The sequence below is a fragment of the Kogia breviceps genome, chromosome 12 (genome assembly GCF_026419965.1).
Source record: "Kogia breviceps isolate mKogBre1 chromosome 12, mKogBre1 haplotype 1, whole genome shotgun sequence".
Taxonomy (NCBI): Eukaryota; Metazoa; Chordata; class Mammalia; order Artiodactyla; family Physeteridae; genus Kogia; species Kogia breviceps.
In genome coordinates, this window is record NC_081321.1 from 44983371 (window position 1) to 44998916 (window position 15546).

The 15546-nt window shown below is 56.1% G+C and overlaps 2 protein-coding genes across 4 annotated transcripts; both read left to right on the plus strand.

Annotated features, from left to right (window-relative positions):
- The first annotated feature begins 941 nt into the window (after positions 1 to 941).
- INHBE (inhibin subunit beta E) lies at positions 942 to 2454 on the plus strand. Its single transcript, XM_059081149.2, has 2 exons — positions 942 to 1239; positions 1491 to 2454. Exons 1-2 carry the CDS (start codon positions 942 to 944, stop codon positions 2246 to 2248), a joined length of 1056 nt encoding a protein of 351 aa, XP_058937132.1. The 3' UTR covers positions 2249 to 2454.
- A 2434-nt stretch (positions 2455 to 4888) lies between these two features.
- GLI1 (GLI family zinc finger 1) lies at positions 4889 to 15521 on the plus strand. 3 transcript variants are annotated; one of them, XM_067010661.1, is made up of 13 exons: positions 4889 to 5244; positions 7839 to 8020; positions 8380 to 8527; positions 8758 to 8850; positions 9116 to 9311; positions 9569 to 9713; positions 10066 to 10155; positions 10246 to 10383; positions 10697 to 10846; positions 11467 to 11631; positions 12134 to 12364; positions 12902 to 13169; positions 13591 to 15515. In XM_067010661.1, exons 3-13 carry the CDS (start codon positions 8428 to 8430, stop codon positions 15330 to 15332), a joined length of 3318 nt encoding a protein of 1105 aa, XP_066866762.1. In that variant the 5' UTR covers positions 4889 to 5244; positions 7839 to 8020; positions 8380 to 8427; the 3' UTR covers positions 15333 to 15515. The 3 variants fall into 3 exon arrangements, with proteins under 3 accessions (XP_066866762.1, XP_066866761.1, XP_058936380.1); XM_067010660.1 differs by having other exon boundaries at positions 4940 to 5244; positions 8401 to 8527; positions 13591 to 15521; XM_059080397.2 differs by lacking the exons at positions 4889 to 5244; positions 7839 to 8020; positions 8380 to 8527 and having other exon boundaries at positions 8613 to 8850.
- The last annotated feature ends 25 nt before the right edge of the window (positions 15522 to 15546 follow it).

Sequence of the window (15546 nt, forward strand, 5' to 3'; positions counted from 1 at the left end):
CCCTGCTGTAAGATTGCATCACCACTACCCCCACCTCTCTAGGTTTCCCCAGACATCACAGTAACATGCTACCCCCCCCCAATGCTCCAGCCCTCGTCCACACTGTGCTCCAGTCCAACTGGACTCTGGGCGGTCAGCACAAGCAAGGTCGGGGTGACTTCTGTGCCCCGTGGCACTGCCACCTTGGCCTGGGCAAGAGGTCTCCATTCTTCCCGCCCCCAGCCTCTCACCACTGTCCCAGCCCCATTGCTAGAAATAAAAAGACCAGAGTTCACCTTCCAGCCCAGAGAAATAACCACTGGGATTCCCAGCTGCCTCATGGAAACTGCTGCAGCAGTGGTGGATGGGCAAGCTAGACAGACTGTAGGTATGGGGCAAACTGCCCTTCCCACCTTGCTCATATGGAGTTCCCTCCCCCGAGCCCCAGACCTTGGGGACTGAGCATGTGAAATCATCCTCCTTCTTGCATCATGCGTGTCCACATAGCCCCCCCACCCCCCTACCCCTGCCTCAAGCTCCGTGACCAGGGCCAGATGGTGAAACCTGAGCTCCAGGGGGGAACCTCCACCCCCTGCAGGGACCTGATGGGCAGCACAGTTGGCCAATCCTGGGGCTCAGAGGGTAGGTCTGCCTGCTGACCACTAGGTGAAGGAGCCCTAGGCTGCTGGCTCTAGAGAGGCCCCAGTCAGTAGCCAGACATGAGCTGTGAGGGTCAAACTGGCAGACTACACTGAACACAGCTACCCATCGGACCATCCACTGTCTGCCTTCCTGAGTCTCAGGCAACAGAAGACAGGTGGCTCGACCCTTGGCCAAGGGTAGGTGTGGCACTGCTGTCTGCTGCCACCGTGCCCTCATTGGCCTCCACGCAACCAGACTCAACAGAAGGAGCAACTGCCATCTGAGGCTCCCAACCTGACCCAGGGCCATTCACCAGGAGCATGGGGCTCTCTGATGTCCAGCTCCAGCTGGTGCTGCTGTGGGCACTGGTGTGGGCACAGAGGGCAGGGTCTGTGTGTCCCTCCTGTGGAGGCCCCACACTGGCACCCCAAGCAGAACGAGCTCTGGTCCTTGAGCTAGCCAAGCAGCAGATCCTCGAGGGGCTACACCTGACCGGTCGTCCCATAATAACTCATCCTCCACCCCAGGCAGCGCTGACCAGAGCCCTCCGGAGACTGCAGCGGGGCAGTTTGGTTCCAGCGAATGGGGAGCAGGTCATCAGCTTTGCTGCCATCACAGGTGGGTGAGGGAGAGACAGGCAGAGAGCAGGCGGGGAAAGGGAGAAGGGAGGGGAGAATGACAGCGACAGCAGAAGCAGAGGGGGCGCGGTACAGGAGGAAGAGGAGGAGTTTGAGCAGGACTGGCCTCGGAGTCCCTGATTCTTCTAAACGTGGGCGCTAGGGAGAGCAGCTGGCAGGGCTTGCGGGAGTCTCAGGAGACAGTGTCATCTCCGATCGCATTCCTCAATCCCTTCTCCATCTTTCCGGCAGACTCCACCACCTCCACCTGCAGCTCCACGCTCACCTTCTACCTGTCCGCTCCTCGGTCCCACCACCTGTACCACGCTCGCCTCTGGCTGCATGTGCTCCCCACCCTTCCTAGCACTCTTTCCTTGAGGATTTTCCCATGGGGCCATAGGAGGAGACGCCGGGGGTCCCACGTCCTCCTGGCTGAGCACCAACTGACAACCCCAGGCTGGCACGCCCTGACTCTGCCCTCTAGTGGCTTGAGGCATGAGGAGTCTGGTGTCTTGAAACTCCAACTGGACTGCAGACCGCTAGAAGGCAACAGCACAGCTGCCCCCCAAACTCAGCAGCTCCTGGACACAGCGGGAGAGCAGCGGCCCTTCCTGGAACTGAAGACCCGGCCCAAAGAGCCTGGAGCAGGCCGGGCCAGGAGGAGGACCCCCAGCTGTGAGCCTGAGACCCCCTTATGCTGTAGGCGAGACCATTATGTAGACTTCCAGGAACTGGGATGGCAGGACTGGATCCTGCAGCCTGAGGGGTACCAGCTGAATTACTGCAGTGGGCAGTGTCCCCCGCACCTGGCTGGCAGCCCAGGCATTGCTGCCTCCTTCCATTCTGCTGTCTTCAGCCTCCTCAAGGCCAACAACCCTTGGCCCTTGGGTACTTCCTGCTGTGTCCCTACTGCCCGAAGGCCTCTCTCTCTCCTCTACCTTGACCGTGATGGCAACGTGGTCAAGACAGATGTGCCAGATATGGTGGTAGAGGCCTGTGGCTGCAGCTAGCAAGAGGACCTGGGGGTTTGGAGTGAAGAGATCAAACTAGGGGTTCCTAGGCAAAGGGCATCTGTGTCTGGAGGCATCAGATTCCTGATCCATACCTTCATCCAGTGGGTCACCTGGCAATATGACTGGGTTGACCCCTCTGGGACCCAAATGGGCACTTTCTTGTCCAGACTCTGGCACATCCCAGGCTGGTTGATATGTGGGGAGATGGGGAAAGTGGAAAGTGTGTCCTCTAAAGGAGTCTACCCAGAAAGTATGATTTCCTACCCTAAGCCACCTGAGAAGATGGCAGAGGTGAGGGAGGGAGGGTGGGAAGGAGAAGACAGAGAAAAATCACTTAGTCTCTCCAGAGGAAAGTCCTCAAGTGAGGGATGGAAGAAACAGACCAAGGGCCCATTGGGCTTGGGATGGGGGAAACAGGCTGGCCAAGTGTAAGGGCTGTGGAAGTGCTTGAAGGGAGGCTCAAGAGGGAGATGGGAAAGGGGCTGACGGGAGGTGTTTGGCAGAGCCCCGGAAATGGGAGCCCAGAGAGAGGAGTGCTGAGCCTGAAAAGTTCTCTGGTTTTTCTTGCGGGGGGGCAGGACCCATCAGGGAGGCAAATGTTTATACTTTCCTAATAAAAATGAGGAAAAAAAAATCAACAAGTGTGAGTCATGAGGAAGGGCTGGGATGATGGTCCAGAGCAATGGTTCTCAGAGTGTGGCCTGGGAACCTCCGGGAGGTCCCTGAGACGCTTCATGTAGTCAAAACTATTTTCATAATAAAACTAAGATGTTATTTGCCTTTTTAATTTTTCAATATCTCAACAGCCTACAGTGGAGTTTTCCAGAGGCTGTAGGACATGTGATTACATCACCTTCCTGACATCTTTGTTAATGGGATGTGTGCTTGTGTATTCTTGTGTTACAAACTTTTTTTTCAGTTTTAATTTCTAATATGGTAAATTGATATAAATCACATAAACAAAAGCTCAGTAATTTTTCAGAATGTAAAGGGACATTGAAGCCAAATTGTTTGAGAATTGCTGATCAAGAGTCCTGGATGGCGAGGAGAAAGCAATGCGCTCTAAAAGAGCTCCCCTGGGACTTCCCTGGTGGCGCAGTGGTTAAGAATCCACCTGCCAATGCAGGGGACACGGGTTTGATCCCGTGGGGTCCGGGAAGATCCCACATGCCTCAGAGTGGCTAAGCCCTTGTGCCACAACTACTGAGCCCGTGTGCTACAACAACTGAAGCCTGCGCTTTTAGAGCATGTGTTCCGCAACAAGAGAAGCCACCGCAATGAGAAGCCCGCGCACTGCAACGAAGAGTAGCCCCTGCTCGCTGCAACTAGAGAAAGCCCGAGAGCAGCAACAAAGACACAACACAGCCAAAAAGAAATTTAAAAAAAAAAAAAAAAAAGAGCTCTCTGGAAGGGGCATGTGTAAGGTCTCTTCTCCAGTTATCATTGATCTTGACTGACCCTCTGGGTATAACTGTCTGGGTCAAAGTCATGTGAGGGAGGGAGGCTAAAATAGGGCTCCTTATCTGTCCTCGCACAGTTGATACATATATTTGTCAGGCCTCAGACCTCTTCCTAGCTTCACCTTTCCCCTTGACCCTCAGACTGAACAGTTAACTGACTCTCCAGACCCAAGGAGGCGTGGTTCTTGGAAGCAGAGCTAGGATGTGGGAGGTCTACCTGAGAGGTGACAGAAAAAGAAGGGGCTCCTTTCCCTCACCATGCCTTCTCCCCTTTCTCATAAAGAAAGTTCAGAGAAACTAAAATAGCTGCCCCTTCCCCTGCATCCGGTAACCATGGCAACACAAGTCCAAAGGGACAGGGCACTCCCCTATCAGACACTACCACTCTGCAGTAGCAGCCTCTGCCGGTGTGCCCCTCTGTTTCTTTGGGCTTATGCAACCCCTGCATGGGCTCCCAGCTGGGCTTTGGTGGGGGGACCTAAGTCTCCTACTCCTTCACCTCCCCCAGACTCCTCTGCCTCCAGTCAGACTCGAAGAAGGTGTCATGTGCCAGAAAGACCAGTAGAGGGAGTAGACAGCCTTGAAGAGCAGAAAGAGAGAGTGCCGCGTAGCGGTGCAGAGGTGGCCCCAGTCTCCAGAACTTCGAGATGAAGGAAAGTAGGAGTTCTCCGGGAACAGTACTTCAGTCTCAGGGTTCCTTAGCAACTTTGTGAACACAGGCCCTGCCCTGCACCCAGAGCCTCAGCCGCTGCTCCTCCCTTTTATGCTCCACGGACCCCTCACCTTCCGCCCAGGGCTCCCAACCCAACTCTGTCCCAATCCTGTTTCCACCCCAAATCTGTCCCAACCCCTTCATGTTCTATCTAAAGGGTGAGGCCGGCAGAAAAACTACAGGATAGTTATGGAATGCTCAGCACCAACTAAAGTCGACGACCCTACTTCCAATATTATTTTTCTCGGGTGAGTTTTTTCGTCACCCCTCCGCCCCCTAATATATTTCTCAATTTGTTTTTTCTGGCTCTGATTCAGAGCCTCTTCGTAGGCAGCCGATCCAGGGATCCACGCCGGGATTTACTGCCCACTACCAGCAGCATGTTCAGCGGGGGGGGGGGGGGTGTTAGGCAGTATAGGGTGCCTCAAGGGAGGGGGAGGATCCTGGGGGTCCTGGGGGTGCAATAAGCCCGGCACCCCCTCTCTTGCTTCCAGCTACCCCGCCTCATCCTCCAGAACGGCAAGAGGGAGGGAAATAGGAGGGAGGTGAGGGGCGAGCGGGAAGAGCTGCGGCGCGCCAGCGGCTAGAGCGAGAAAAAGTTTTTGCAAAAGGGAAAAAAAAGTTTGCGCTTCTCGCGGGTGGTCCCGGCTCGCGGCCCGGCGGGCTGGGCCGGCTGGAGGGCTGGGGGCCAGGTTGGGGGGTGGGGGTGGCCCTGAGGCTGCGCTGCTGTAGCCCTGTCCGCCCCCCCCTCCCCACCGCACACCCCCCAGCCCAGACTCCAGCCCTGGACCGCGCATCCCGAGCCCTGCGTCCAGACGGAGGTGAGAAGGGGGGCAGGAGGGGGACCACCTGGGAGCGGTGGGGGAAGGGACCTGAGGGGATGCTCTACTTGCGAGGGACTCTGCCCAGCCAAGGCGGGAGACCTAGGGCATAGAGGCAAAATAAGAGTGGGAGAGCCTGGGATAAGATATTAGAAAGTTTGGAGAATTTTTTCAAATGTATCTCCCTTTCTCTGTATTTTTTTTTTTTTTTTTCTGACAGTCTGTGTGTCTCTGTCTCAGGCAACCGTGGATCTCTTTGTTTGTCTCTGCTTCTCCCACATGTTAGGAACATCTCACTTTAATGAGGTTGGGATGAAGAGGTTGGAAGGACGGTTAGCTGGAGGTCTGCGTGGTAGAGAGGGAAGTCCAGGTGTGATTGTGAGCGCAGGGCAGGAAAACATCAGTGTTTCTGAAAGGAGGGAACAGCTACGGAGAGACTCCTAGATAGAGTGTGTGAGGTGACAAAACCACTGGGGGGCGGCTGGGCTTAAAGCTCTGACCTGTCTTGTGACAGATGTGCTTGCTGGTGCATGTATTTGGGGGAAAAAGAATTGTCTTCTGCAGTAGGAAGGGGGCTGGTGGAGTTAGTCTCTAGTTTAGGCCCTAGGAAGACTCCCCAAGGAATTTGGACTCCTGGGTCCCAATGGCTGTGGGCAGGGTGCTAAGGAGGAGCTGAGGAGACCTTGTCTTGACCCTCTGACCTCAGGACCACCAGGGCAGCTGGGGCCAGCCACAGGGAGACCCCTACTGGGATGGGGCGGGACCACTGGGCACTGCCTGCCTGTGCATCACCGTTGGTCCCCCTCCCGAAAGGGAGCTGGGGACCGAGGCCCCTCCTCTGGCTCAGACCACCCTGCCTGCCCTTGCTCCCCGCTCTGAAGCCTCTTTCAGGCCCCATGACCCCGAAACAATCCGTCCTGGGCAGCTAGCTTTGGGGACAGGATTAGGGAAAGGGGATCCCATAGACACGGGGGACTGAAAGTTTTAGGGCGCTGGAGAACTGGGGTCTTCATAGGATAGGTTTTTACGGTCCAGTAGAGGGAGAAGGCAGCGCAGTTTCCCGGGGGGGAGTTGTAAGGGCCGGAATAAGGGTGGGTTTTCCTTGGGGGGCGGGGTCCAGAGACCCCCCCCCCATTATCTCCCAGGCATCCCCTGCCAGGCGGCACAGACCCCACCCTTGACGTCACTAGGGGGTTCCCGGGGGTCTGGAGGGGTTAACTCTTGGGAAGCCAGCTGGGATACCCAGGAACCTAAGGTGTCCTGGCCCCTCCCCCTCCCCAGACACACCTTATTTTATTTACCCTAGTAACTTTCTCTCCCTGTAATTTCTGGATTCTTCTTTTTCACCTCACCAAGGGGACTCCCACTCTCCAACAGTGCCCCCCCCACCCCCCGGCGCCAATGCCAGCTCTCGGGATGCACTGAGGGGAGGAGGGAAGAATGTGTCCCGCCTCTCAGTCCACCCTCCCTCCACTCCGCTCAACTGGGCTCCCGGGGCGGGCGGGGGAAGCGGAGCAGTCTGCAGCCAGAGCCTGCGGCGGCGACTTGGGTGGGCCGAGGAGGCACGGGGGCGGGGAAGGCGGGACCGGGAGAAGGGGGGCGGGGCCGACTCCTGGGAGTTGGGGAGCGGGGGTGCGAGGGGGGACTCTGGAAAATTGGGAGACACAGGATGATTCAGGGCTCCAGCAAGGGAACCTGGAGCTCCCTGCCCCATCCTGCGCTCTCATCCACACCCCAGAAAAACTTAATTTTCTGAAGCTGGAAAAGTTGGCGAAATCTTTCTTTCACTAATATGAAGGGGAGACGTGGGTGGGCTGTGGCACGCGTGGGTGAGGAGGGATGTCGCCCAATTTCCATGTCGGCCTCCCCTATGGCTGGGCACTGGGGCAGGAAGATGACTGAGTAGGCATGTTTGGGGGAGTCTCTTTAGTTTTGGGGGGTTGTTTGCTAGCCCTCGCCTCCTTGCCCTGGGTGAGTCATAGAGGAAAGGCGGGAGAAGTGTCCCCCCATCCAGCTGCCAGCCAGCTGTGCCCCCCCCCCCAAAGTAGTGCCAAGGTCGAGTTGGGAGGTCCTGGTTGCAGGATCCGGATCTCCGCTGGTAAAGGAGGAGTTAGGAAGAGTACAGCCCAAGCTACGGGGCTCGGGCTGGGTCCTGGGGTCCGGGTTCCGCTCCCCATCTTACCCCGCCCTCACCCTAAATCCCAGCATCCTGGGATCACCCACCGCGCCGGCCGGCCCGCTCCCTGTCTCTCCACCCTACCCCGCCCCACCCCACCCTCAGTCCCGGGAGACCGGAAAACCCGGGGTGGAGTAAAAACTGGAGTTTGAGGAGAAAAGCGGACAGCGGCACCCTATTCTCCCTCACTACTCCTCTCTAATGGATGATTTGTGTGTGTGTCTGTGTCTGCGGCTGTGTCTGTGTCTGTGTATTCTCCCAAAGTTTTCCCTCACAGCCCCTTTCCTGTTCCCCCAAAACAGACCAAAAGTTAGGCGGGCGCCCAGATTCAAGCCACCCCTGAATAACACCAGCTCCATCCTTTGTACCCAACAGACCCTGGAGGCTCTCCTCAGAAACTTTATCCCCTTCCACACAGTTTTCTGCCTTAGAGAGGAAAGGACAGATCATCTGGGCTCCCTCCTGGCCCCATCAGCGTCTCCGGGCTGTGGCGAGGGCACCCTCTGCTGGACACTGGAGAGATTGTAGACGGGCTGTCCCTAGGCAACAAATGAAGAAAGGGAGAGGGGCTCAGGCTGAGCAGCCAGCCCAGTGCCTGAGGTCAGTCACTCCTCCTCCTGAGTTCCCCCATCCCACCCCTCAAAGCTGGCCCATGGTCAGAAGGAGATGAAACTGAGGGCGTGCACACACACACACACAAACACACACACACACACACACACACACACACACACACACACACACCCCACCCAGGCAAAGCTCCCACCCGGTTCCCACAAAGATCCCCAAGACTGCCTCTACCTCTATGGGACTTCTCTCCTTACCCTCCCCTGGCTGAGTGAAGCTCATTTCAACTTGATTTCCTATGGCAGATGTCTTGGAGGTGCTCTGCCCAGGGTTCGGCACCTGAGTTAGTTATCTGACCTTCCATATTTCTCTCCTGCCTTTATAACTTGCAGATCTCCCTTCCCCTCCTGCAGTGTCCCCACACTCTCCTCTGAGACACCATGTTCAACTCGATGACCCCACCGCCTGTCAGTAGCTATGGCGAGCCCTGCTGTCTCCGGCCCCTCCCCAGTCAGGGGGCCCCCAGCATGGGGACAGAAGGTCAGTGTGTACACCAATCCCCGGACCTTGATGACTGGAAGATCTCTCACCCAGTCCCAGGGATCCCTCGTCTATCTCCAGCCCCATGCCAGTTTCCCATATACAAAAAGATCTGAGGCCCCATGTCACTGGGGCTTGGAATATGGGATCAGGCCTTACCTGGGGTTTCAAGGTGAGACCTTATGTGTCCTCCATTCCCAACCCCCATTCCAGCTGTATCTCTTTTCTAGGACTGCCTGGCCTGCCCTTCTGCCACCAGGCCACCCTCATGTCCGGCCCCCACAGTTACGGGCCAGCCAGAGAGACCAGCAGCTGCATGGAGGGTGAGGCTTCGGGCAACATCTCTTTCCTTTCTGCCTCTTTGGGACTTGTCCTGAGGGAGAAAGTTGGAGGGCAGGGCATCTACTTTGGAAGAGGAAATGCTTGGAGATGGGATCAAGGAATCAGAGCATGATCAGGAGGTCACAGATGGGGTCAACAGGGCAGAGTCTGGTGTCATTTCTTTTGGCTGAGAGTCAGGACCCATAGGCTGCATGCATGGGGGACATGCTCCTTTACCGTATCTATCTCCCCTGTTTCCTGCCCCAGCCCCACTGTTTCCTCCTCCCCGGAGTGCAGTCAAATTGACCAAGAAGCGGGCTCTCTCCATCTCACCTCTGTCAGACGCCAGCCTGGACCTGCAGACAGTTATCCGCACCTCACCCAGCTCCCTCGTGGCCTTCATCAACTCACGCTGTGCATCTCCGGGGGGCTCCTATGGTCACCTCTCCATCGGCACCATGAGGTGCAGACAGCCTCGGGCTAAGAGGCCCCTAAAGGCCCTACCAAACCCCATTAAAAGTCTCAGGCCCTCCAAACCACCTGACCCTATTTGAATCCTTATCGCTTCAAAGGCATGGAAGCCCTCCTCAGTACTTCCCTGGGACTGCCTCAACCACTTCCCATACCGTCTTCCAGAAACCCTCCAAAGAGCTCAAGAACTCCTGAGGCTTTCTGAGATGATAGTCCTAAGTAACTGCCTCTCCTCCTCCTCCTCCTCAGCCCATCTCTGGGATTCTCACCCCAGATGAATCACCAAAAAGGGACCTCGCCTTCCTTCGGGGTCCAGCCCTGTGGTCCCCATGACCACACCCAGGGTGGGATGATGCCACATCCTCAGTCCCGGGAACCCCTCTCCACTTGCCAGGTGAGAGTCCTCATATTGTCACCTGATTTCCCTCAGTTCAGGGTGGGTGGGTGGTAGACTTTTTAGGGGAAAGGTGAATGAAGAACAGAGGACGTAAAAGTTTTCAGTGCCAGAAAAATTAAGGGGTATGGGTGCCGGGGTTCGCTCCTTGGGGTTGAATCGGTCTCTTCCAAATGAGATCCCACCTTTTGCCCATCCCATTCACCAGTGCAGTCTAAGGAGGAAGTCTCTTCCAAACCCAGGGGTTCCAGCTGCTTGGGTGGGGGCACTCAGGGCAGGAAGACCTGGCTGGGCTCTCTCTTCCTCCTGCTCACTTCTCCCTTCACCATCCTCACCTCTGCCCTTGGGGAAGCTGAAGTCTGAGCTGGATGCGCTGCTTAGCAAGCGCCCGGAGGAGCCCTTGGAAGGTGATATGTGCAGCCCCAACTCTACGGGTACCCAGGTAAGGGGGAGCGGGGAGCTTTACCTCTGCAACCTGAGCGAAACAAAAGCTGTCACCCAGGTGACACTAGGATTTTCTCTCCTACCCTAGGATCCCCTGCTGGGGATGCTGGATGGGCGGGAAGACCTGGAGAGAGAGGAGAAGCCTGAGCACGATTCTGTGTATGAGACTGACTGCCGCTGGGATGGCTGCAGTCAGGAATTTGACTCCCAGGAGCAGCTGGTGCATGTGAGCCGCAGGGGGTAACAGGAATGCTGGCTGAAGCCTGTAGGACATTCTGGGTGGGACATGGTGGAATCAGGCTAAGGGCAGGAGGTCAGAGGTTGGGTGCCCAGTGGGTAGGCTGAAATTCAGGAGGTGTAGCTTTGTTCTAGAAACTTGGAAGAATGGAGCTGTGGGCTATGATGTTCTTCCTGCCTCTTCTTCCCCCATGATGGGAAGCCATGGAGGGATATGGTGGGGTGGGGAGGTCCAGGGAAGGTCTGTTGTGGATCTCAGGGGCATAGGGAACCTCAGAGAACCTCTGCATCTTCTCCCTCAGCACATCAACAGCGAGCACATCCACGGAGAGCGGAAGGAGTTTGTGTGCCATTGGGGGGGCTGCTCCAGGGAGCTGAGGCCCTTCAAAGCCCAGTACATGCTGGTGGTGCACATGCGCAGACACACAGGCGAGAAGCCACATAAGTGCACGGTGAGGCACCCCCTCCCCAAGCTCAGGGTTTCTTTCTAAATCGGGGCTCCCCACCAAGGCAGGGCCCAATCTGACTTTTGCCTTCATAGGTCCCTTCCTCCATAAACAAATATTCAAAAATTGTATTTTATGACTAGGTTGGTATGAAGATGAACATATTGATATTATATATTAGAACACTTTCTTGGACCTAAAAGCTAATTTTTCCCCTTGTTTTTAAAAGAAATTAAAACATTTTTGTGGGCCCCTAGAAGTACAGTGGGCCCTAGGCACCGGGCCTGCAACTCTGCCGAATGGGGAAGCCCTGCACTGAGGACACACACTCCCTGGATGACCCCTCCTAAAACAGTCTGGGCTCCCCATGCAGGAGACATGCCCTGGTTTGACCAGGGGCTGCTCGCTGCCTCAGCTCCATGTCCCTGCAGGCCAAGTGCCTCCAGCTACTTCTGTTCCCCCAGCTCTTACCTGCCCTTGTCCCTGAATTTTGGGAATTCTGAAGCCCCAGTGCTCTCCCATCTTGAGTTATATTCTCTGATGTATGTCCCTTTTGAGATTCAGGGTTCCACTAATCTTCATGTCCTTCTGTCTGAGAGCGATCCTTTGACTCCCATGTCCCCTAGTTTGAGGGGTGCCGGAAGTCATACTCACGCCTTGAAAATCTGAAGACACATCTGCGGTCACACACGGGTGAGAAGCCATACATGTGTGAACACGAGGGCTGCAGTAAAGCCTTCAGCAATGCCAGTGACCGAGCCAAGCACCAGAATCGGACCCACTCCAATGAGGTGAATGCCCCACTCAAGAGACCCTCCCCACTTAAAGAAGCCACCTACTGGGGAGGTTCCCCCATAAGAAATCCCTTAGCCCAGCATCCACTCCACAGAGGTGAGTTCCCTCTACCCCGACCCATATAATTCACCTGAAGAAGGTCTTTCTGAAACCAAGAATTTCCACTTACCACCCCTGCTCTAACCAGGCAAGGGCTAAATTAAAATAGATCCATTCTACCTAGAAGAGACCCCTGGTCCCTCAACACCTGAATTTATGAGGCCTCACAGACCTGGGTTCACCCCCTCATCTTTCCCAGGCCTGGGCTGTCAGTTTTCCTAATCTTCCCCTTGATCCTTTCACCTTTTACTCCAAGGGCCCTACTCTCCTTATTTCCTTGGGTTGCTATGCATTCCTCCCTGACCCCCCTCGTCCTCACTTACCACCACATTTTCCCATTTCTTCTGCATTCTCCCGCTTTGATCCTTTTGCCTGCTGTCTTCACTCTCCATTCAACAGAAGCCCTATGTGTGTAAGCTCCCTGGCTGCACCAAACGTTACACAGATCCCAGCTCGCTCCGGAAACATGTCAAGACAGTGCATGGTCCTGATGCCCACGTGACCAAGCGGCACCGAGGAGATGGCCCCCTACCCCGGGCACCGGCTCTTTCCACAGTGGAGCCCAAGAGGGAGCGGGACGGAGGCCCCATCAGGGAGGAGAGCAGACTGACTGTGCCGGAGGGTGCCATGGTGAGGCAACCCCCTGCCTCCATACCCCCGCCTGCCCTGCCGACATCTTTCTAGTCCCCTCCCAACTGGTCCATCGCCTCCTGTGCAAATCTCTCTTCTGTGGCCGGCCCCCCAGTCTCTTATCCAAGTTTTGCTCCTTGGGCTACCTCAAATCTAGGGAATTTAGTGTAATTAATTATTTAATGGGTTCAACAAACTCATATATAGGAATTAGTATATTATTTTAGGCCTTGTGCCTGTATAATTTCACGTACTCCTCACAACAACTTCATGAGAAAGGAGCTTACTCTGCCCATTTTCAGATAAGGAAACTCAGGCATAGAGAAATTGTTCAAGGTCATAGAGCCCAAATTTGAGTCAAGGTAGTCTAGGCTCTTCTCATCACCTTTTCTCCAGTTTGCCCTCAGTCTTTCACTTGCTCAGCCCTCTCTGTACCCTTAAGCAGTCACTGGGACACAGCCTTTAGCCACTCACCAAGTTCAGGGGACTGTGGGGAAGGGGGATGGGTGCCACCCTTAGCCCTCATCTTCCCCACAGAAGCCACAGCCAAGCCCTGGGGCCCAGTCGTCCTGCAGCAGTGACCACTCCCCAGCAGGCAGCGCTGCCAATACAGACAGTGGTGTGGAAATGACTGGAAATGCAGGGGGCAGCACTGAGGACCTGTCCAGCTTGGACGAGGGGCCTTGCATTGCTGGCACTGGTCTGTCTACTCTTCGCCGCCTTGAGAACCTTAGGCTGGACCAGCTACACCAATTCCGACCAATAGGGCCCAGGGGCCTCAAACTGCCCAGCTTGACCCACACCGGTGAGAGATGGGTGTTGGGGGTGGTTGCTAGGCTGGGATCTGGACCTTCCCTGGGGTTGGAAGGAGGACTTCACCCTTCAGGGCTGCTATACAGCTCCTTTGTACAATTAGAAAAACGTCCTCCTTCCTCAAGACGCTTTCCTTCCATCTATCAGAGACTTGTTGTGACATACAAAGTCTATGATGCAAATGCTGTCCCCTATGATTGTGCAGTGTACAACCTGTAGGACTGTTCACAGCAACCCTGAACCCCTGGTGACCCAGAAGCAGAAAGGGCATGGGTGAAGGAGGAGACAAAACTGAGTGGTTAGAGTTAAGGAGCCTTCCTTGGGATTCCAGGACAAGGCTATCCCTTGGACGAGGCAGGGTGAGACTCAGAGGGCTCCCTGGCCCCCCTGCCTTTTCTACCTATCACTTGCAGGCACTCCTGGGTCTCGCCGTCTGGGCCCCCCAGTATCTCTTGACCGCCGCAGCAGCAGCTCCAGCAGCGTCAGCTCAGCCTATACTGTCAGCCGCCGCTCCTCCCTGGCTTCCCCTTTCCCCCCTGGTTCCCCACCAGAGAACTGTGCATCCTCTCTGCCTGGCCTCACACCTGCCCAGCACTACCTGCTCCGGGCAAGATATGCTTCAGCCAAGGGAGGTGGTACCCCACCCACTGTAGCACCCAGCCTGGATCGGATGGGGGGTCTTCCTGCACCTCCCTGGAGAAGCCGAGCCGAGTATCCAGGATACAACCCCAATGTAGGCGTCACCCGGAGGGCCAGTGACCCAGCCCGGTCTGCTGACCGCCCTGTCCCAGCCAGAGTCCAGCGGTTCAAGAGCTTGGGTTGTGTCCACACACCCCCCACAGTGGCAGGAGGACGGAACTTTGATCCCCAACTTCCAACCTCTGTCTACTCACCACAGCCCCCCAGCATCACTGAGAATGTCGCCATGGATACCAGAGGGCTCCGGGAGGAGCCAGAGGTTGGGACCTCCATGATGGGCAGTGGTGTGAACCCCTATATGGACTTCCCGCCTGCTGATACTCTGGGATATGGGGGACCTGAGGGGGCAGCAGCTGAGCCTTATGGAGCTAGAGGTCCAAGCTCCCTGCCTCTTGGGCCTGGTCCGCCTACCAACTACAGCCCCAACCCCTGTCCCCAGCAGGTCTCCTATCCTGAACCCACCCCAGAAACATGGGGTGAGTTCCCTTCCCACTCTGGGCTGTACCCAGGCCCCAAGCCTCCAACTGGAGCCTACAGCCAGTGTCCTCGTCTTGAACATTATGGACAAGTGCAGGTGAAGCCGGAACAGGGGTGTCCAGTGGGTTCTGACTCCACAGGACTGGCACCCTGCCTCAATGCCCACCCCAGTGAGGGGCCTCCACGCTCACAGCCTCTATTCTCCCACTACCCCCAGCCTCCCCCTCCCCAATATCCCCAGTCAGGCACCTATACCCAGCCACCTCCTGATTATCTTCCTTCAGAGCCCAGGCCCAGCCTGGATTTTGAGTCCCCTACTCATTCTACAGGACAGCTCAAGGCACAGCTTGTGTGTAATTATGTTCAGTCTCAACAGGAGCTGCTGTGGGAGGGAGGGGGCAGGGGAGATCCCCCAGTCCAGGACCCTCTCTACCAGAGTCCCAGGTTTCTGGGGGGTTCCCAGGTTAGCCTGAGCCCTGCCAAGGCACAAGTGGCCACATATGGACCTGGCTTTGCACCTAACTTGCCCAATCACAAGTCAGGCTCCTATCCTACCCCTTCACCATGCCATGAAAATTTTGCAGTAGGGGCAAATAAGGCTTCCCATAGGGCAGCAGCACCACCCCGACTTCTGCCCCCACTACCCACTTGCTATGGGCCCCTCAAGGCAGGGGGCACCAACCCCAGCTGTGGCCACCCTGAGGTGGGCAGGCTGGGAGGGGGCCCAGCCTTGTACCCTCCTCCTGAAGGGCAGGTGTGTAACCCTCTGGACTCTCTTGATCTCGACAACACTCAGCTGGACTTTGTGGCTATTCTGGATGAGCCCCAGGGGCTGAGTCCTTCCCCCTCCCATGATCAGAGGGACAGCTCTGAACATACCCCACCTCCTTCTGGGACCCCCAACATGGCTGTGGGCAACATGAGTGTCCTCCTGGGATCCCTGCCTGGGGAGACACAGTTCCTCAACTCTAGTGCTTAAGGAGTGGGGAATCACAGACCCACATTTCCTAAGGGGTTTCCATCCCCACAAAGAAGTCAGGAGGAGGAGCCATAGCCCCCTGGAATACCCCAGAGATGGGAGGTATGGGCTGGGGCTGTACAGTCTAACTATATTTGGGGAGGAATTTGATAATGACACTGTTTCCTGATAATAAAGGAACTGCATCAGAAAAAGCCCTGCTTTATGTTATTAT